This window comes from Nelusetta ayraudi, unplaced genomic scaffold (genome assembly GCF_046127955.1).
Source record: "Nelusetta ayraudi isolate G7.1 ecotype Tasmania unplaced genomic scaffold, CSIRO-AGI_Nayr_v1 ptg000175l, whole genome shotgun sequence".
Lineage (NCBI taxonomy): Eukaryota > Metazoa > Chordata > Actinopteri > Tetraodontiformes > Monacanthidae > Nelusetta > Nelusetta ayraudi.
Window position 1 is genome coordinate 1,013,891 of NW_027466224.1, and position 21,687 is coordinate 1,035,577.

General features: G+C 43.9%; 2 protein-coding genes across 5 annotated transcripts; one reads left to right on the forward strand and one right to left on the reverse strand.

The window, feature by feature from the left end:
• Positions 1–17: 17 nt before the first annotated feature.
• LOC142881026 (remodeling and spacing factor 1-like) lies at positions 18–14,581 on the reverse strand. Of its 3 annotated transcripts, none has more exons than XM_076015062.1 (18): positions 14,342–14,581; positions 12,337–12,428; positions 12,066–12,158; positions 11,725–11,930; positions 11,207–11,331; positions 9,120–9,221; positions 7,623–8,964; positions 6,959–7,121; positions 6,687–6,869; positions 5,742–5,846; positions 5,495–5,574; positions 5,363–5,411; positions 5,106–5,215; positions 4,264–4,328; positions 3,506–3,635; positions 3,196–3,407; positions 2,927–3,112; positions 18–2,229 (listed from the first exon to the last, which is right to left on the reverse strand). In XM_076015062.1, exons 1-18 carry the CDS (start codon positions 14,493–14,495, stop codon positions 1,487–1,489), a joined length of 4,140 nt encoding a protein of 1,379 aa, XP_075871177.1. In that variant the 5' UTR covers positions 14,496–14,581; the 3' UTR covers positions 18–1,486. The 3 variants fall into 3 exon arrangements, with proteins under 3 accessions (XP_075871177.1, XP_075871178.1, XP_075871179.1); XM_076015063.1 differs by lacking the exon at positions 14,342–14,581 and adding an exon at positions 13,998–14,251; XM_076015064.1 differs by lacking the exon at positions 14,342–14,581 and adding an exon at positions 12,575–13,288.
• Positions 14,582–15,366: 785 nt separating this feature from the next.
• Positions 15,367–18,081, forward strand: aamdc (adipogenesis associated, Mth938 domain containing). 2 transcript variants are annotated; one of them, XM_076015034.1, is made up of 4 exons: positions 15,367–15,489; positions 16,611–16,760; positions 17,187–17,282; positions 17,410–18,081. In XM_076015034.1, the coding sequence occupies exons 2-4, from the start codon at positions 16,629–16,631 to the stop codon at positions 17,548–17,550; spliced, it is 369 nt and encodes a 122-aa protein (XP_075871149.1). In that variant the 5' UTR covers positions 15,367–15,489; positions 16,611–16,628; the 3' UTR covers positions 17,551–18,081. The 2 variants fall into 2 exon arrangements, with proteins under 2 accessions (XP_075871149.1, XP_075871150.1); XM_076015035.1 differs by lacking the exon at positions 15,367–15,489 and adding an exon at positions 16,420–16,502.
• The last annotated feature ends 3,606 nt before the right edge of the window (positions 18,082–21,687 follow it).

Sequence of the window (21,687 nt, forward strand, 5' to 3'; positions counted from 1 at the left end):
CTCTTTCATTTTACTGCTTTATTTTTTATTTTTATTTTTATCTCTCCCATCAGCAACAAACATGACACCACATACAGATTCATAAAGTGCAGCTGGCGGAAGATAATCCTCCACCCTCGTGGGTTGGGACAGTCATCCCATTGGCTCAGAGAGCGCGACACTCCACCCTCGGCGCCTCTGACAGGAAGCGGTTGACGTACGTACACACCTTAGTTTTTTTAGTTAGTTTTTATTACTTTAGTTTTTAGTGTAGTTTTTCTTTTCTTCCTATTAGCTTGTCTCCTTTGATTTACTTTTTAAGTTTTAAATTTTGTATTATCCAAGAATAAACTACTTTAAGAAACAACTCATTGCAAATTATTTTTCTAGTTTGAGAATTTTTTAGAGAATATATATATATATATATATATATATTATTTTTTTTCAAGTTTCACAAAGCTCATTCAGTCCTTCACTGGTATCACTATGTAGCTTTTCCTTATGATTGTTCCTTTTCCTTTTTGACTTGACTGAAAATAAATTAAAATCATTTGAGGGAATCAGGGCAACTGCAAGGACCATTTGTGACGTTTCTAGCTGTTGTACCATCGATTCAGGTCTGTTTATAACCACACACCAACCAGTAGTTGGTAGTTGGTGGTGCTTCTCTGGTTACGCTGGGCTACTGGGTGTCGAGCCACGTTTGAGCAAACTAAACCCCTGCTCACATGATCAGTTAATGGAGTGTACACAGTCAAATACCTTCTCTCCTGCTGTGTTGACCCGGTGCTGTAAAAACAAACACACATCTCAAAAACACAGTATTTCCAAATGTGTCGTCTCCAAGGTCAACCAGGGACGTCTGACTGTGGCATAAGATTGAAAAGTCCCCTCAGGTTGAACCACACACACACACAGAATCTCACCGCGCACGGAACGGAAATGTCACTTTCAGAATAAACCTGCGGGGTGAAGTCACTTTCACAAGTTGTGAGTCTGTCGGTGACACACCAAAAGTTCCGTCCAAAGTTCCCGTTTGACTGCTCGTCAAAGTGTCCCGATAGAAAGTGAAGCCATGTCACTGTATGAATGTGAATGATGTGAATGATGTGAAGTCCATTTTCATTACAGCTAAAATCAAAAGATACTCCAAAGATTGAACCCTGCACAAAGACATAACTGGAAAGTTCACATTGTGTGTTGTGATGTTAACCACCTTCCATTTATTAATGGCTCCAATGAGATAGCACAGACTGGAGGTGCAGCCGTACCTGTTGAAAATGTGACTTTTGATCCCAGCTGGCTGAACATTTTCCAACTGAACGGTGAACAACGATGAGTTTACGTTGCGACGTCCTGAACATTTGTAGGAGATAACATAAAAAAAAATACGACCGCGTGAGGAAAGTGATTTCGGGAAGGACATTCAAAAATGGGAGAGAAAGTGGTGAATGGAGAGAATGGGGGGGCTGGGGGGGGGAGCGGAAGCCGAGTCCAAGTGCAGTCCTCATGTTGGAATGATGTTCTGGACAGAGTTTAATATGCTCGTGTGACTTTTGCCCTCGTTGGCCTCCTCCAGTGGTTTGATGGGGCCGCTCAGCACGCTCTGTCTCCACGACACTCCACCGTTGCCGCTCTCAGAGAGACTCCGAGCTCCGGGCCTCAGAGGGACTCCAGAGGTCCAGTGTCCATTAGAAGGACAGAAGCTATATCTCCTGTCCGTTTCCTGAGAATCGCTGTCAGATTTGTCCTTCGGCCTTCTCGCCGCCGTCGGAGAGTTTTTGCTCTCTTGTCCTCCCTCACCTTCCTCTTTGTCGTCGTTGTCGTCGTCGGAATCGATGCGATTGAGTCTTTTGCGTATCGGACGGTCCTCTCCCAGTGAACAGTCTGACTCGGTGGACTCCTCGTCCGTCAGAGGCCTTTTCTTCTTGAGGATCTGAGCGAGTCTTCTCTGCCTTTGCTGTGACATCTGTCTTCTTCTGCCTCTGCCCGTCTTCTCCAGGCTCTCCTCTCTTTCTTTCGGCCGCTTCAACCTTCTCCACAGGGCGTCTTTCTTCCCCTTCTGCTGCGCTTTCGTCTTTATCCGCCCACCTTTCTCTTCGTCGTCGTCCCATTGGCGCTTTCTCTGCTTTTTTCTTGCCATTTTGTGGTTTTCTTCAGCTCCTCTTCTCCTCTTCCCCTTCGACGTCCGCTCACGTTCTTCATCTTCGAAATGATCAAACTCATCAGAGTCACCAGAGGATGGTGACGCTGAAAGAATGAAAAAAGAAAAACCTTAGCTAGCATTGGTAATCAACAAAAAGAGAAAAACAGACAGGCTGAAATAAGTCTGATGCTGTGCTTCAAGTTTACAGCTTTTCTCATTTATAAATTGCTAAAATCCTATCTCACTCAACTGTGAAATGTCTTGTTTTTAGGAAGTGGTGGTGAAGATCACGACAGAGCGAGAGAACCATGGCAGAACTAACTAATCTGTTTGATCTACGAGTGTTTCACAAGCTCTTTAAAAGTGTTTCATGCATTCATTTCTGTACCGATAACAGCAAGACATGTTCAATCAATCTTCTTTTAGGATAGTATCTTAACATTGTGATTAATTGTGATTAATCGGAACCGGATTAACTTCATTAACATTTCTAATTGATTCACAGCACTAATCAATACCATCATTGTGATTAATCATGATTAAATAAGACCTGATTAACTTCATTAAAATGTCTAATTTAATAACAGCACTAATTAATACCTTCATTGTGATTAATCGTGATTAATCAGAAACGGATTACTTTCATTAGATTATTAATAGATTGAAAGCACTAATTAATACCTTCATTGTGATTACTTTTAACTGAGTAAAAACTGAGAATGGGATGTTTTGCCGCATTAAGCTTCATCGATAGTTAGCTTGAAAGACAGAGAGACGCTGCACACGCCAGCAATCACGAACCACCACTGAAGTCGCTGGAGAGATGCTCCTTTTCTGGCCGGCTATGAAGTTTGTTCTTGCGCTTGCCTGCCGAGGAACGACCTGACGAGTCGGACGTCTCGCAGTAGTTGACCTGCTGCTGCTGGCCACGTCTCAGGTTGCGCCTTTTTGAGTCAGTGTCACTGTCAGTCATGCTGCTAAACCGATCTGAGTTGAGAGACAGAGATAGTAAAAAAAAACAAGGAGTGAAAAAAGAATTTAAAAAAGTGACACCAACCAGTCAGACTCACCTGTCTCCTCGTCACTGTCTTCCTCAGTGGAGCGCCTCTGTTGTTGTTTAGGTTGTTTTTTGCCCTTGTGTAGGATCCGCTGAGGTTGCCAGTTCTTCATCCTTCTAAAGGTATGTTTGGAGTGAGGCAAACTATTCAAGCTCCCTCTATCACTCGGTGTGTCTTCCTCTTCCACGTCATCTCCAGAGACACCAAAGTCCTCATCGTCCGAGCTTCAAGGAGGAAGACAATGAAAGAATAAGGAAGGATAAACAACAAATAGGAGAGCCGTGCCATCCAAATGCACGACATTTGAGTGGCTTCACCACACCTGTTACTCATCACAAAGTCATCTTCGCTCTCTGCTCCTGTGCTGTCGCTCTCCAGGTCTCTCAGTCTCCGCTTCTTTGTGATTCTGGCAGAACGCGCTTGGCTTGCGACGGGTCGGTGAATCTCCTTTTCTGACAAGATAGAGGTGATTTCTTTGGGCCTACATTTAAACGTTTCAGGTCCACTCATATGGAACAGCATTGTGGTGTTGTTCTCTCCACAACCTGGTGGTGGAACAATCTGGCTGGCAGGTATCTCCTGTGTGAAGCTACCCATCAACACTTTTCAACTATCGCTATCTAAATGAGATGCATAGAACCCTCACTTCCTTTGTATGTTATTTATAGATGGAACATTTTGATTCAGAGGGGAATTCAGCTTCTGGGGAAATCGCTGCTTGACGATAATTGATTAATAAGGTGACTCAAACTATCAAATGAGGAATAAATCACATTAATTGCATATGTGCCTGTACCGCACTTAAATGTCAAGTGCAACAAACTTCAAGGTTTACTCTGAAAGGAGAATTCTAATGAACTGCGTCATTTTCATATTATGATGCACTTTGTAAATGTTAACCCAAAATTAGGTTTGCCCTACCAACAACAAATAATGACGATGAATAAATATTACATCATGATGATAATAAGAATATGACACGGTTTTATCAATTGACATTAAAAGTGTTTGCTAAGCCTTGCACTAAACATCTCTGGAAATGTTTTTCCAACTACGCTGTCACAATTCCTCACTACTTACCACCAGGAAATTCCACGACGTCCTCTTCAATGGCCTCCTCAATAGCATCATCGAAGGCATCAAAGCTGCAGCACACAAACAAGCATGGAAACACATGAATGCACAAACAGTTGAAGAACGGTCAGGAGGGGCGACTCTGAGTTTTCCTCTCCGACGACTGAAGCTGTTTGGGAAGATGAGTGGGGGGTGGTGGTGAGGAGCCTCTGGGTTAGCCTCTGGGTTAGCCTCTGGGTTAGCCTCTGGCTTCACTCCAGCTTTAAGGTACACAATGGTTTTCGTGTTGCACTGGCTCTTGATGACACCAATGACAGTGGTGAAACTCAACAACTGCCTCAAGTGCTGATTGACTCCCCATTAGTCAGCCAGCCGACTGGGGATGATTGAGGCCAATCAAAGGCTGTTTTATTTATTATCTGGGTTTGACAATGGCACTCGTGGACGACCCATCGCTAGTTGTATCATTTTCATGACTTCTTGAGTTTTGCCAATGTCTCTCATATCCCAGAGCTTAATGGTAAATGCACTGTGCTTACATAGCGCTTTTCCAGCACCTTTACTGCCCCCTATAGTGCTTTACTGTACTGATTGGACCACCTGCTCTACCTACTGAGCCACAGTCATCATGCATCATCTTTGTGGATAGTTTTACAAAGGATCATTATCCATCATAGGAAATGTTTGAGCCGGAAAGAATTATGAACCACAGTATATTGCATAAAGTCATCAGTGTAGCAAAAACCCCACCAAAAAGAAAAGGAATTCCAATACAAAATGTAAAAAAGGGGAATTTAGGAAAAGAATCAGAATCAGAGCCTAAATCCCATCCTAACATTCCAACACACCTGTAGCTGATATTCTTTCTTGATCTCGTTGATCTCCTTCCAAGATTTTTGATTCTTTTTGAATCTTTTTTCTTTGTCGAAGTCTCCTCTTCTGCCTCTTCACTTTCATCCTATGAAGTCAAAACAACTTTGTAATGGTACACAACAGAAAAACCCTTTACAATACCCTGTATTTTTTTGCACGGTGATCTAGAAAAAGAAAAGGATACATTCCATGAGATTCAACTGTGGGACTTAAGTCTTTGGGATCTACTCACAGGAATGATGTTCTCCACACTAATTCCCACATAGACCAGTCGTTCCCTCCTGCAGAAAGCAAGATGTGAGAGACACACTTGACGCTGTTTGGAGGATTTCAAAGGAGTTTTTCCAGGAGTTGCTTGTTTTACCTTCGCTCCGACCGCTCTTTCCTCTTCAGTGCACTGTCGAGGTTCTGAAGCTGTTCCTCTAGTTTGTCACACAGCAGCTTCTAAAGAGAGGGAAAAAACAACACAGAAAAATAAAAGCATGCCCGATTAAGTACAATTCAGGATCACTTTATTTTTCCCCTCCAAAATATCTCCAAAAGATTCAAGCATGAGATGATATCTGCCTCTGGATTCATTTCTCCATTTTTCAGACACACATACAGCTTACATGCTGGCAGGGGGGACAGAACCATTCCCCATCTGGGATCAACATGAGTGGCGGTCGCAGGCAGGCGGTGTGGTATCCACTGTCGCACGAGTCGCACAGCAGAATCTAGAACAACAAATAATCCCAGCTGTGACATGAACCACGTTTGAAATATATTGATCTCAAATCACGTTAATGATAATGACTATTTTAATAATTACGGTGCCGTAAACGGCAACCATCCGCACTGACACACATTGTCAATTGAGAGATGTCTATTGCCACAATGAATGTCTTTGGACTACACGGAGAACACACACACAACACAGACAGTCCCCAGGACTAGAAATCAAAGCCGAGACCTTTGACCTCCTGCGACAGGGTGTCCAACGTTGCCTTCTTAAAGGTCCAGTGTGTAATATTTGGAGATTTCAAAGAAGAAACAGCAACATCAAGTGGTTACATTTCAGGCTGCACGATCTTTCACTCCCCCCCCCCAATCCCAATGGAAACCTCCAACTTCTTCTTCTTCTTCGTTGGTTTATTTGAGGACGTCAGCGTTAACCCTAAATATGAAATGTGCAGCTGGATTGTCCACTCCAGGCTTCCTTAAGACGGCAGCTGACTGGGAGGAAGACCCTTGGATCTATGTATATTCTTTTATATTTGAGAACCGAAAAACAAACAACTTTTATTACACGGGAATTATACAATGTTTTAAATGTATTTATGGGCTGTACGTTCAGCTTATACCAGTATAAGAATTAAGAAATCGAGCCAAATATTACACATTGAACCTTTAAATCGTCTATTGTTGTCATATATTGTGGACTGGCCCTCAAGTAACTTAACAACATCAAATCAAGGTAATTAAAGTTCCTTTGACCGTGACGCACTTTTTCTTGGTTAATGTGCACCTAAAAAGTGTCAACGCCCTCTACGTTTCCCGACACACTCGTCTCTCACCAGTTCAGGATGGTTGGCCAGGCCACAGTTACTACAGGAATCCTCTGAGAGAAACGATTCTTCTGATTTGATTTCCTCCACACAATTTTTTTCAACTCTGTCTTTAATTTCGGCCGCCTCGTTGTGCTTGCTTCTCTTTGAGCGAGTGCCTGACCAGCCATGGTGCCGGTGGCTCCTCTTGCCCTGAAGTCAGATCAGCAGAGGGGAAGCGTCAAGATAAAAACACAGACAATAAGCTTGCAGAAGACACAAACAGCAATGAATAATATTACCTGTTGTTTTTTACTATAGTGCTCAGTTTTTTTATGTTTCTGTACAGGACGGCCCTGCTCCTCTTCATTTTCTTCCTCTTCAAAGTGTTTTTCAGACTCGGCCGGCAGAACTAGGTGCCCCTCTGGTTTCTTTCTGGGGCTTTCAGCTGCCTTTGAGCTGGGTCTTTATGAGTTGGAAAAGTGAAAAAGATCATCAAAACTAGGATGCACCAATCGTTTTTTTTTTTACACAGTACTTTCACTTCAGTACTCACCGACATCGACACTAAGTACTTAATAAGGCCATTACACATTATAGAATGACTTTGAGTTTTTCTACACAGATGTGTTATCGTAACAACATTCCTCCACATGTTTTTCTAGAACAAGTTTCACTGCAGTACACAAACACAAACACAAATCTAAGAAAATTGTAATTTTTTATTGCAACTTGTGCAATGACAATAATAACTAAATTCAATTCAATTCAATTGTCACATACACAACTGGTACCGGTGTTCAGCATGTATTTTACGTATTATACAATTAGAGTACTCAACCCTCGTATCGATAGCGATACCTGACACTGGTCCCTAATCATCCCCAATCAAAACTGTACTTTTATTTCATTGAAAGTTAAAGTCCCAGTGAACCATCATCCCCTGATGCTTTTTGTTTTACTGACCTGCAAATCCTGGCAGATCTTCGCAGCGGCTTCCATGCTTCTTGCAACTGCGGCTTTCTCTCCTTTTCCTTCCCTTCTTTCCCTCTCAACTTGTCTCTGCGGTGTGGGGGGATCTTGATCTTCAGTCTGATTCCTTCTTTTTGTAGTTCAGAGGAGGCTTCCACCAGGGGTCCATCCATTACTTCTGATTCTGGCTTGGTTCCTTCAGACTTTAACTGGACAACCAACCCTTGTGTAATCACGTCATCCAGCTCTTTTTTCTTCCCTTCATCTCCTTTTAGAGGTGAAACACTGCTTTCCAAATCTGCCTTCATCTTTCCAACAGTGCTCCTTTCTTTTTCATCGTCAGCATTTCCCTCTAGTACAGGACTGATTTCAGATCCCTCTCTCATCTCGTGGATTTTGCTAACCTCGTCACGTCTGAGGAGCTCACGGCTCACCTCAGAGTTGTTTTCTTTGCCTGCTTCCACTCCTGCTGTATTTAGACCTTGCATTTCTTCTGCGTTTTCTTCGGGTCTTTCTGTGGACTGAGGCGGTGAGAAGCTACTTGGAAATATCCTGTGTCTCTCAGAAGCACTCGGGAGTTGATCACATTTTGGAGAATGCTGGTTTGTCCCAGTGTGAGCCACTGTGACAGCAGTGGTTTTAGAAGCAGAAGTCTCTACGTGATCTTCACTGGGAACGTTCTTTACGAGAACTGACTGCTGCCTAATATTACTGGCCTGCTCTTTAGCAATGATTGGTTGGTTTTCCAAACAAGGCACTTTATGTTCCTCCTGCTTAGTAATAGGCACTATATGACAGTCAAATGAGCTTCGAATTACGCCCACATGTCCCACAGCTCTTATGAGGCCACTGGGTCTCTCTTTACCTGATAAGTCAAGAGGTGCTGCTCTCCCATTGTTCAACTCTTGAGGAGCTTGGCCAAGAGGGTTCACGCTGGAGTTCAGGACCTCTCCTGGAGAACTGCCTTTGGTCTGGGTCATCATGGGGTTGCAAACTATAATACTACTGTTGTTAAGGTAGTCGATGTGGTAGCTCTCTGCAAGCTTAAGGTCCCTTTTCTTCAGCGGTATCTTGGCCTGCTGGCTGCTCCGAAAGATTGTTCTCTCTGCTTCCTTTACTTTGGTCATTTCCAGTTTGGTTACAGGTGCATCTGGTGCCATGACAGCCGGCTCAGGTTTTCTGGGGACACGTGCATCCACGGATGATTCTAATTCAATGATGTTAGTAATTGTGTTCACACAGTTGTCAGAGGTAGGGAATCTGAAATCTATTTTCTCATCTTTCACAGCAAAGATCTCATGCTGCATCTGCTGCTGCTTTGACACTGTTACAGAAACTGTTACAGACCAGACACAAGACAAAAGTTAGAGTGACAATCGGATCTTCTAAATCCAAACACAAATCAAATATAATCTGGCATTGACCACTTTCTATTGTGATAATGTGGCATAACTGTAATGAATGAGATCAAAGGTTTCTTATTATTAGTACCTTGATGTGTGGGCTTCACTTCTTTCACTAGGTGAGGCTTTTCACTGACAGAGTGTTCCTCTGTGACGTTAGCCTTCTCTTCGTTCTTAATAGCTGTGCTCCCTAAATGATTGCAGCAGAAACACAAACGTACAGTCATTATTTCACAAATCACATCAACTTCTAAACAATTCCATTTTTAATTGGAATTGTGACGTCATCATCCAAATTTAAAGCATGTCATATATCTAAAACTGAAACAGCACAAGCAAATATGTATAAGATAAAAACAAGCACAAATAAAGCACAAACATTACAAACAGAGCTGTTCGAGGTGAAGAAGAAGAAGAAGAAGAAGAAGAAGAAGAAGAAGAAGAAGAAGAAGAAGAAGAAGAAGCAGCAGCCAGAGAGAGTCGCACTGGAGAGCACCAAGAAGCACACAGTGCACGTTTTCCTTTGATTTCCTTTGCATTCGAGAGCATGACTTTCAAAGTTTGCAGCCAATGAACCCAACCCAGCCCCCATGGTAGCCAGAACCGCCACTGCTGAGAAAGCTGGCTGGTCAGCTCCAGTCAGGCAAGCTGTCAGGTTTCAGGGCAGACCACTGACATCCCCTGCATGAGACACAGTCAAAATTCCTCGTATCTGGAACACCAACTTCGAAAATAGAGAAATCCAGCGGGTCTATGATGTCCTACCTTCTATGGCAAAACCCCTCTCTGTCTCTTTGCCCAAGTCCAGCACCACTGAAACACATCTTGGTGGGCTGCAAGACCAGCCTCAGTCAAGGTTGGTACATCTGGCTTCAAAACCAGGTCTTAAAGAGTCTTGCAACTGTGCTTGAGTGCTGACAGATGAGCGTGAACACCCTTCATCCCCATCATCCTGCTGGCAGGCAACCTCATTTGTGCAGGAGTGCAAGGGTGAAATAAGCCTCAGCACCGTAGGACCAGATGCTGGCCAGCGAGGTGGGGGACACCTGCAGCTGAAAGACTTGGACCCTTGGACCCTTTGAGCGGAGAAGGCTGAGGTACGCTGAACTTGCAGACGATGTGCAACAACGGGGTGGAGGGGCGAAGGTAAGCCCAGTGTAAGTAGGGCGCAGAGGATTTCGTAGCCACCTCATCAACATCAAGGACTCTCAGGCAGATGGGAGTATGAGGGTAGGCCCACTGGCAGGCAGTCAAAGACCTCTCCAGAGTTGCTGAAAAGGGGAGTCATGGCTGTGGATGGAGAGGAGGGACTCCGCCTCGGGTCCAAGGTGAGTCGATGGTATCTAGTGGGTGAACCTGGGGTGCTGGGATTCCCTGCTGAACCCTCTAGAGGTGTTGTGGGCCTATCAGCAAAACATTCTAAAAGGAAGGAGCCCACTTGATAACCCAAAGGATGTCATCACTCACCTGACCCTCCAATGGGGGTCCTGCTAGAGCCCCAAACAGGGGATATCAACAAGATAGGGTGATAGGGTGCCTGGGCTTAGTTGGTGCCTCAACCTGTCACATGTTCAAGGACATGAGGAAGCAGGGGAGAGCAGTAACTGGTTGTGGAGGAATTAAGGCAGAAGTAAATGAGTTGAGGGACAAGCAAGATTGGGGGAAATCCATGACATTGATCCACCACCTGGAATGTACTGGTAGTGAAACATGAATGACTGGTAGTCTCAAGATGATGAAACATCTAGGTATCTCTCCATGATGAATCACTACAAATGCACCTGTCACCAGTTAGCATTAGCAGGGTGGCTTGTCAACCCCAAGTAGAGGAGTTGAGGTATCGCAGGGTCCTATTCACTAGTGGGGGTTGAATACAGAGGGAAAAAAGCAGATGGAATTGGAAACAGATGGATTGGGGCAACGATGGTAGTGATGCGGATTTTAAACCAATCCATTGGTCAACCTACCTACTCCAAAAAGGTGTTCTAGGCATGTCTAACCAGGAGGAGGCCTAGAGCCCTAACCAGGACATGCTGAGAAAAGCATGGGCCAGAGGAGACCGAGGACACCGCCCCCGCAGTTAAAAGCAAGAAAACATTCTTTTTTTTTGCACAAATATGATGGCCAATGTAAACAATATCACAGAACTCTGCAACCCAAAATAACATCACGTACCTGGATAATCCCATGAGGCGCTGGTGGCTGTGGGTCCAGCCTTGCTCCAGTTGAGGGACCGATTCACATTTGAATCAATCTGCGCCTTCAAAAGCCCCAAAGCCTCGGCGAGATCATTGCGTGTCCTGAGAAAAAGGTCTACATAAATGACTGTAACACAGTGTTGGGACAGAACATGTTTGCCTGACAGTGTTGTTATTTTCCACTGTAATGCATTGTGAGGATTTCATTGGCAAATACAAGAGACGCTCTAGTTAGGTGGTATTACAGAAGCTTTACATGTAGACTATTGTACCGTTAAAAGTCACTGCCACAGCAAAGAGGGGTACAAGAGGGCAAGAATGAGATGGACAATGAGAGCCATGAATGGAAAATAATTAACAAGTGTATGCAAACAACCATTATTAGATTAGTATGCATCATTTATTTTGTAATTATCTATAAACAAAAAAAATCTTCCTCTCGGAAATACAGTAGATGAGAGTGTAGTCAGTGTCAGTGTCAATAGTCAGCACTACCTAACAATGCACTTCCATGTTGATCCGTCCATATCGTCTTGCTCCTCTGTGTATAACCGGATGTTTTGCTCCTGGTCAAGCTGTAGCCAGTACATCAGGCCCTGCTGGTCCCGACCTATTGGCTGCAAGCGCATCTTCTCTGGGTCCTCCTCGTTAATTGCCATTTTGAATTTTACGTTGTCATCAAACTGAGACTCGCAGAGATACTTCAGGTGAAAAAAAAAGTAGATAAACGGTAAGAGGAGAAGATAGAAAAAGCAAGAAAGCATGTGTATTTTTTTTTTTAAAAAAAGAGAATATTTCTGAGATGTTCAGAAGTGTTCATAGTGAAGGTATTTTACTTTGAGGATGCTTGATTTGCACTCCATTGACATTTCCTGATAGCCCTTATGCTCCAGGTCCCACGACCATGTATGGTTAAGCTCTAGGCAAACCTACAGGAAGTCATAGACATGACATATGCAAGCAGATATAAACCACTTTGGAAGACTGGATGAGCAGTCAATAGTCAATCAGGATTTACTCATTTCTATCTATGCAAAAGCACAGTAATTCTGAATGGCATGCGCAGTCACATGCATCATTAAACATGCACGGACATGTATCCCTCACCTTAGCCAAGTATTTCTCCCAACGGTCAGTAGACACATACTTCCCCATTTTCCTGAGCAGCTTGACGTGGAGCTCCATAAGAGGTTTAGGAACTGAAAAATCAATTTTAATGCAGAAAATCAAACCCCCTGATTTCAGCTTTCCATTCTTCTTCTTTTCAAGGGAAATAAACAATTTTTCACTGCTAGACAGCACAGCTGAGCGTGTATACCAAACAAAAGAGGCTTTGGAGACCCACCTTCTCGCCACTCCTCCTATGTGATGCAAAACAGACACATTGAATGTTCAAGGACAATGTCGAGTGACGAGTACATCATGTTGCAAGCGTGTGAATGTTGAGTTAACGAGCTGGAAATGCTAAACTTGGCAAAACAAATGATGCTTGCATGTTGTGTTTCCGGGGAGGCGGGGACTATCAGTGGCTTTCTGGGAGAAGAGCCTCTGGATTTAGGGTTACCTCCAGCATCATTCCAGCCAATCAAGCATGAGCATATCCAGCCGGTCCAGCTTTGCAAACTACGGAGTAGAGAGGTCCCTTTAAAGCACTCCTGGTCATATTCATCCCGCTCACTTTCAAAAAGAACAGCAGCATTTGCATCCTGTCTTTTCCTAAGTGGCACTGTCTCATTACATATATAGACAGATAAATAGATGACTGGTCTCCCCACCGTTGTACACCTTCACATTCACTCTTACAGATGCTCCATTCCGAACCGGCTTAACATGCTTCTCTACTCCACTCTCTGCATTTTATCGTAACTAAAGCTGAAACACTTCACAAATTCTCCACCGTCACCTGTCCTGTATCCTCACCGTTTCACAAGGTCCCTCTTATATACACACATCATATAACTAATCATCATTTCATTATTGGCCCATTCAATCTTTCTACTGTTGTTGTTGTTACTACTACTACTACTACTACTACTGCTGCTACTAATACTACTACTACTACAGCTACTACTACTACCGCTAATACTACTGCAACTAATACTACTGCTAATACTACTACTGCTACTGCTACTGCTACTAATACTACTGCTACTACTACTTTCTAGCACTATTACTACTTAAAAAACATTCTGAATACGAACAAAATGCGACAACGCTATGTTATTTGGTGCATTTACCCATGTGACGTCAACCCGTAGCATGCAGACAACAGTTAGCTCATTGCTAACTGCAGATGTTTCAGGGTAAATGTTGGCGCTGCTGTTGGTGATCCCGGCGGGTTTAGGACCTGAATGTGTAGTGATGCATTCAGGTGGCAGCGTGCCTTCGTCATACTCGTGCTTGACTACTCAAAAAAAGAAAAAAGAAAAAAAGTATCTACTGCGCTTACGCACATATAAGCGACACTAACGGCGCAAATTAGCATCCAATTTTTTTTTCTTTCTCCGTTGAGCGAACGTATGTCCCTTTCCACGCATCCACGGAGTTGAGAGATGCTGACAGGAGGATACGATGAATAAATAAATATATAAAACATATTTTCAACAGCATTCACTTTCTCCTTTGAGTGAAGTCAACCAAAGTGTCCAGTAGGAAATTTAAACATCTCACGATCTCGCCGTTCCAGTCAGTGTACAGATACTGCATCGAACCGCCGGACCTACGCTTACACACATACGTAAAAACGTTGACAGTATTTTTGGACGAACCTGCACTTGGTGACTCACAAATATGTTGAATCTCCCTGATTACATCCACCGTAGTACAACTCTAGCTAAAAAGAAGGAAAAAAAAAGGAAAAGTGAAACGCCATTTGTGATGGTGCGTTCATGGACCTGCGAGGTTTGACGTGTAGTTTCACAAACGCCGCGATCATTTTATTTCCAATCCATTAAACCTCCGCGCGTGACGGTGATGGTGTTCGAGCACAAGTTCAATGTCGGTGTGTCGCAGGTTTCCTCCACTTTGTCATCCGAAGCAACAACACCATCCGCCGGCCCTCCTCCTCCTCCTCCACCTCCACCTCTTCCTCCTCCTGCTTCTTCCTCCTCACCTGTCGTCGTGTCCCGCAGGTATCTCTCCATCTCCGTGAAATTCATCTCCGGCAAATCCAGCGCTGCTCCGTAGCGCTCCAGGAAGGAGCAGACCTCGGCGAAGCTCGGGCACAGGGCCGGCCCACAGCTCCGAAGCACCGCGGCGGCGGCCATCTTTCCTGGGAGGGAGGAGGAGGAAGAGGAGGAGGAGGAGGAGAAGGAAGAGGAGGAGGAAGAAGAGCTGTTGCCAGGATGCGACTGTGTGACTTGCGAACGAAGAGAGGGGACTGAGGGAGTAGTAGCATCCGCCTGTGCCGAACAAGACCGTCAGTACAGTTAAACTTGCAATGTTTTCCAACTTTTTTTTTTTTTTTTATTTAAATTTTTTTTTTTTTTTTTAATTTTAGCCGTGGCAAAACATAAACCCAAAAAATGTATAAAATGACACTTTTTCCTTTTGTTAAGCCTAATAATGACAATATAGTCTCTATACTGACTCAAACCCAGGCATGTTCAGATGCACACAAAGCTAATATCCTGGCAGGAAAACAGGCTTACAGTCTTCACAAAGCTGTTTTAACGGAGAGTTAAACAGCATCTGTCAAATGTGTGGCTTTTTAACATTAAAGGTCCAGTGTGTAATATTTAGTTTGATTTATGATTTCTATTTTGGTAAAAACCTAATATACTACCCATAAATACATTAATAAAAGTGTATAATTGCAGTACATACTGTATATATCAGAATGTCCATAGGTTAAGGGTCTTGCTTCCAGTTAGCTGTTCCAAAGAGTATCTGTGAGTTGGCTGATAGCACCATCTAGTGGCGCCATGTAAAACTACAGGCATACAATCAGGAACAAAACCCAGACACTGTGTGAAAATAGGGCCTGGAGAATTCCTTTGGAGAATTGTAAGAAAAGGAAAGTGTCTGAAGAAAACGGAGCGTTTAATACGGTTCTGCTCTGGCCAAACCAAACATCTGCTAACGCTACATTTTGGAATTTTGTATTTGGGAGGGAGCTTGTTTAAGTACAGCTGTATAAGCCATTTAGAAAAAAATAATGATACTGACATTTTACGACGGTCCCTAAATCCTCGGGTTGCGACGCGGTGCTCGGCCGGATGTTTAGATCGTGTACACTTCCGCCGTAAACACTGGACTTGGGTGAGTGAGTTGCGCAACGTCTGGCGTTCATTTCTGTACCAGACTTGATGGAATGGTTGTCATGTTTAGAACGCTAATACTGTTTAAAGCAGAACAAAAACAACAACAACAACAAAACAACCGAATATCGAATACAAAACCAAATTCGCGTCGCCTCGACTCTCTCGGTTCACATGACGCGAATCCGATCTTTGGACGGTGTTGTCAACACGTCTCAGTACCTTGTCGGGCTGCATAACATTATAAGGATAAAAAAAACAAAAACAAAAAAACAATCACTCATGAACAGAGGAGAACTTTGAATTTGCTTTAATACACCGGCACAACGACATCAAGATTGCACGATTACCTGCGTGATTTGAACGAACTTAAAATAGATTCTGTGTTTCTTGGCGTTCTGTCAAGCAAGGACGACGCTGGCCTTATTTTGGGGGCCCTTCAGCGACCCTAAAATTAAACTTGGCGGCCCCCAAAAGCTGTGTTAATTCGTCTTTGTCGCGCTCAAATAATGTCCAAGAACGACTTAACTTTGTAGTCCAAACATAATATACCAGTATAATAATAATAATAATAATAATAATAATAATAATAATAATAATAATAATAATACGTGACGCGGCGTACCGGGTCACGTGAACAGTGAAAATGGCGCATTTCGATTGGACGGAGGAGAAGATGGAATATTTCTTTTTACAAGTAATCAAAGAGAAAACTACAACAACCATTCTTGACAGCAAACAAACGTAAACAAACAAAAGCAAACGTAATTCTCGTCAAATCCCATTCTGAGAGATTTGACGAGAATTTACGGCTGATGCGCTTCACGCCATTCAATGGAAACACCTGCAAATCGCAATTGTACTTTGTCGAAAGTTCAGACACAGGGCTTTTGTTTTGCGAAAAAACGCTCATGGAAACTCAGCTTATGTGCCAACACACACATGGTTGAATCTGGTTGGTTCTCGTCGCTGAAAGACTCACTATAGAATCGTAAACTATTCAGCCAATCACAGGTGACCTACTAGTTAAGTTTTGAGATCAGGGCGCTGCTGCTTTGTGTTGACATTTGTGAGCTCGTTGGTTCTAACACAGTATTAACGTTTTTTTAATTTGCCTCGCAGCAGACAGCCTGGTGAGACATGTCCTCCCCCGAGATCACCTCGCTGTCATGGGGTCATATGAAGGTCAAGGGAAGCTCATCCAGCTACAAGGACTGCAAGGTCTGGCCTGGTGGGAGTCGGGCCTGGGACTGGAGGGAGACTGGCACTGATGTGAGGCAGAAATAATGAGACTTTGAACTCATTTATCCCAGTGCAGCTGTAGTCCACTCAGTTCAGCGTTTCTCAACGGGTGGGTCGGGACCCAAAAGTGGGGCGCTGAGCTGTTTTGATTGGGTCACAGCTGTGTAGGTAGGTAGTCCAACACAGCCGAGATATATTTCTAGAGAAAATGTTGGACATTTATTTTGCAGGAAACACAGTTCAATAAAAAGACATAGACACGATAGAGAGTGAGGCAAGTGTTTTTTATTTTCGTGGAATAAATTTTGGTCGTGACTTCATGATGAGGAAAAAAAAAAAAAATGATGTGGGTCCTGAGACTCCACCAGTTGAGAAGCACTGCCTTAGTGTCTTACGTGCACAGCAGCATGCAATCCTCAAGGAGTGAGCGTGATTTGACCGGTATTGCTTTGGCAGCACTACCCTGGTGTGCAGCCTGCCGACCTGGAGGAGGTGCTGCTGAAGGGCGTTGACGTGTTGGTGATTGGCAGAGGCATGAACGAGGCCATGCAGGTAAAAGAATAACAAGGAATGAGCACGTCAGGTATTTTGACAACAGAAAATGTCGTTCGATGCTTGGTGTCTACTGGACAGCGCCCACAGCAGAAAGCTGCTTGATGTTGGTCTGTGTCTCCTTCAGGTTCCCTCCACCACCCTGGACTTTGTGAGGCAGCAGGGAGTCGGAGTCACGGTGCAGCAGACGCAGAAGGCCGTTGCCGAGTACAACAAGCTGGTTGGCCAGGGAGCCCGAGTGGGAGGAGTCTTCCACTCCACCTGCTGAGGACCTTGGCTTATTACACCAAGGTTAAAGAAAGTTCAAAGACTCCCAGAGGCTGACGCCTGTTTCCACGAAACAACTAAAACATCTCAGTGATGCATTTCTACCTTTTATTGTTGATCTTTTAGATTCTTTACTGCCAAACAGCATAAACTGCAGTTCATTTTCCGTCCTCTTGAGGTCAGTGTTGACCTTATTTTAATTGCTCTCACAGTGGCGGCAGTCGAACCAGGATTTCCACGTCTTAATTGACTGCTTTTTGCTCCTCATGACGTCACTTCAGCCTTACTGACGCAGTCAGAGTGCCTTTCTTGACCCTCAATATTGTCAACCTCTGTTGGTCTCCAGAACTTGAATGTGGACAGTGTTTAATTTAGGCGCAACAGTGCCACATAGTGGTCTGAATCAAGCAAAGCATAAAAGTGACAGCGGTGTCCTCCACTCTGTGCTGTTGGTCCGGTGGAGGTCGGTCCACCTCCAATATTACGTCAGGTGACATTATTGTATGTATAAAAGCCGTGGTTGTGGATTCCATCAAGATGTCTTGAGCGTGTTTTGTTTTCCTGTATCTTTGTTCGGTGGTATTTACCTCTATGGGCTTACATGTATTTTAAGTACATATGCAGTATCTCTGTTATTTAGAATGACACTGATTTGCACAGACTGGCACACAGCCTGGAGGCTGAAGGCTGGTCGAAAGGTCACCACATCCTAAATGATTGCACATGATTGTTCTGTCTGTCTAGTTTTAATTCTGTTCCTCCTGAAAAGTTCCAACAGCCATGGCATTATAATATAAAGAACATAAAGAATAGGATTTAACTTTTTATTTATTTATTAGTGTTTAACTAATAGTTAATAGTGGAGTGGACCTTTACAAATAGGATGTATTAGAAAGTGAATGTGAAGTTGGAGGAAAGGACATTCAAGCAGCCACAATGCTGAGAGACTTGAGGAAAGAGAAAGAAACACACCGGCTTTTCCAGAGTACAGGAAGCAGAAGCGGTGTCGGTGTGCAGGCTGGTGGGTTTTCACGCCTGATAGAAGGTGACAAAGAGCTGCCACAGCTGCGCTATTTAAAGCTGTAGTCACATGGGATTTTTGTCTCGGTAAATACAACTTGTGCAGATTGACGCAAAACAACCCGACAGAAAATCAAACACTTCTCCCTTGGACTTTACCTAAAAAGTCGATGTAAAACAAACTGGTGGATTATCAAAAAGATTTCCTTTATTTCCAGGGCAGCATTTGTTTGTGAGTTTGAGGAAGCAAAGTTCCTCAGTCTCCAAGTTCCCAGGTTCACACTCTCTGCATGATTACCATTGACTGACTGATTATTAATAGTTTGGAGGGCTGGATTAATAATCTTAACGGCCCCCTTGCTGTAGTTTCCCCATACCAGGTATAGACCAAAAGGTTAATATCTCACCTTCAAGGAGGTGAGGTGAGAGGGAACCTGCAGCCGTCTGATTAGCCGGAGACATCTGAGCCTGGAGCAGCTCAGGGTCGATCGAGTGGGACTGCAGAGTCCGAAGAAAGGCGGTTTGAAAACACTGTCTTGTATTGGGATGAAAAGAAGGAGATTAATGGATCTTTACGTTATATTGTTTGCCTGTGTCCAACAGAAAGAAGATGGAGACAAAAGTGAGTGAGTCCAACCACATGGATGAACTGAACCCAGGTTGAAATCTCGAATACAGGAATCTGCATCAAGGCTGCTGTATTTGCGTTCATGTTTTAAGGTCCAGTGATGAATGAAATTTAAATCTTACGGCTGGGACTACAGAAGCCAATGACGTTATTACGTGATTGGTTCAGGGCTTTTATGACATTACAGCCAGTTATTGGCTGATACGTTTTTGGCCAAAATAACATCCACTAATATTATGTTATTGGCTGGGTTATTACATTTGCAAAGATCTTTTATACAGATGTATATATATATATATATATATATATATATATATATATATATATATATATATATATATATATATATATTCAACAGGGACAAATTCTGTCCTGATTCTTTTTGAAAGGTGTTTGGAAACCAGGCAGTCATTAAAGTTTATACCCTTTAAAAACACTGATAAACGCTGCTCCATAAATATGAGTACACACATATTTATTGACCTCGTTATATACTTAACCGCTCCATCTACCAACTGCAATAAAGCTTTGACTGTAGCGACTCCCTTGCTCTCGCTGCGGTACGGATCCCAGCCTGGTCTCCCTACCGGGCCTCATCTTTCTCCCGCTGCTGTATCTCAGCCTCGAGAAGAGAAGAAGAAGAAGAAGAAGAAGAAGAAGAAGAAGAAGCTGATGCAAGCAACCTTTGTTCAGGCCTCATAGAAATACCGCTCCACATTCCCACCTCATCCTGTGCTTATTGAACTGCCTCACAAGGTTATTACCTCTCTGGCTGGAGGAGAGAACGGGCGACAGAGACAAACATGCGAGTTACGAGCAGTTATCGAGTGAGTGGCGAGAGATGAAGAGGAGAGAGTGGGGATTGGTGGTGGAGGAGGAGGAGGAGGAAACCTCAAATCTGTAACCACGGACATGAGCCTGAGCCCAGACCCCGTATGAACATTCACTGTCTTCATAAATAATTGGCTGGAGAGAGAGAAGAGAGAGAGAGAGAGAGAGAGGAGAGAGAGAGAGAGGGGAGAGACAGAGAGGGGAGAGACAGAGATAAGGTTAAAGGTCCTCAATATTTACATTCATCAAAACGACGATTCCTGACCTGAGAGGGGAGCCAGAGTGAACTTTTGTTCTTGCACAGAGCAACCACACTGCAGGACATGACTGCTGGGGTGGGGTTACTCGGTTCATCTGGATTCATTATGCAAGACGCGGGTGAGCAGGCGTCACACGACAAATCTGCAACAGGAACTTGTAGGTGGCGCAGTGGTTAGCGCTGCCGCCTCGCAGCAAGAAGGTCGTGGGTTCGATTCCGGGCCTGGGACCTTTCTGTGTGGAGTTTGCATGTTCTCTCTGTGTCTGCTGGGTTCTCTCTGGGTTCTCTCTGTGTCTGCTGGGTTCTCTCCATGTTCTCTCTGGGTTCTCTCTGTGTCTGCTGGGTTCTCTCCAGGTTCTCCCTGTGTCTGCTGGGTTCTCTCCGGGTTCTCTCCGGGTTCTCCCTGTGTCTGCGTGGTTCTCTCTGGGTTCTCTCCGGGTTCTCCCTGTGTCTGCTGGTTTCTCTCTGGGTTCTCTCTGTGTCTGCTGGTTTCTCTCCGGGTTCTCCGGCTTCCTCCCACAGTCCAAAAACATGCATGTGAGGTCAATTGAACACTCTAAATTGTCCGTAGGTGTGCATGTGAGTGTTTGTCTCTATGTGGTCCTGCGATGAACTGGCGACTTGTCCAGGGTGTCCCCCTGCCTTCACCCTAGGAGAGCTGCGACTTTGTACGAGTCAACACGGCAGCATGTTTCTCACTCATTAAATCGTTATGAAAGCAAATTTGAAAGAAAAGGCAACTCACGCCCATCTGCTAAACAAACAACACAGCAGAAAGAAGCCGTTCACCCACTTTCCTTCATCCCCTTGGATAACGTTAGCAGACACCACAGTGAGTTTTGTAGATCAATGGGATCAAGCATCTCTTTGTGGATGCAAGAGTCTGTCTGCTGTCGTCCTCAAGTTCAAAAACAGAAAAAAAAATGAAAAATGACACGCGGTAGAAAGGCAACTGAGATGACTTTGACAGATTTTAAGAAAATGCACCCAGGTAGAATCCCTGAAGAAACACAGTCTCCTGGGCTGCATTCATATTTACTCTTTTTGGTTTCTTGTACTTTTTCTTTCCCTTCATCAGTTCATCCAGGAGTGAAGCCACCTGTCCATCACCACCCAGCTTCAAGGTTATCATAAGGACGGATAAAGGCCCGAGTGATGAGGTGGGAGTGAGTAGGATGGAGGTACAAAACATTTCACCACAAAGCTGCATTTCCATCTTGTTTGCTGTCCAGAATGGTTGTTATAGTTTTCTCTTTGTCTCCTCCTCCGTCCAATCATAACTCCCCATTTTCACTGGTCAGTGAAGTGGTCATGTGACCCCGTACCTCACGTCCGCTGAGGTGCAAATGCACTTTTGAATTGAAGCAGTGTGTTAATGACTGCCTTTCCTTTTTCTTTTA

Excerpts from the sequence above, each read along its gene's own strand:
- LOC142881026 (XM_076015062.1), bottom strand. The coding sequence starts at position 14,495 with ATGGCCGCCGCCGCGGTGCTTCGGAGCTGTGGGCCGGCCCTGTGCCCG. Across the intron at positions 11,332-11,724 it reads ACATGGAAGTGCATTGTTAG|GACACGCAATGATCTCGCCG; the intron begins GTAGTGCTGACT and ends CCTTTTTCTCAG. Across the intron at positions 7,122-7,622 it reads AGATCTGCCAGGATTTGCAG|ACCCAGCTCAAAGGCAGCTG; the intron begins GTCAGTAAAACA and ends CAACTCATAAAG.
- aamdc (XM_076015034.1), top strand. The coding sequence starts at position 16,629 with ATGTCCTCCCCCGAGATCACCTCGCTGTCATGGGGTCATATGAAGGTC. Across the intron at positions 16,761-17,186 it reads GGAGGGAGACTGGCACTGAT|CACTACCCTGGTGTGCAGCC; the intron begins GTGAGGCAGAAA and ends TTGCTTTGGCAG. Across the intron at positions 17,283-17,409 it reads GCATGAACGAGGCCATGCAG|GTTCCCTCCACCACCCTGGA; the intron begins GTAAAAGAATAA and ends TGTCTCCTTCAG.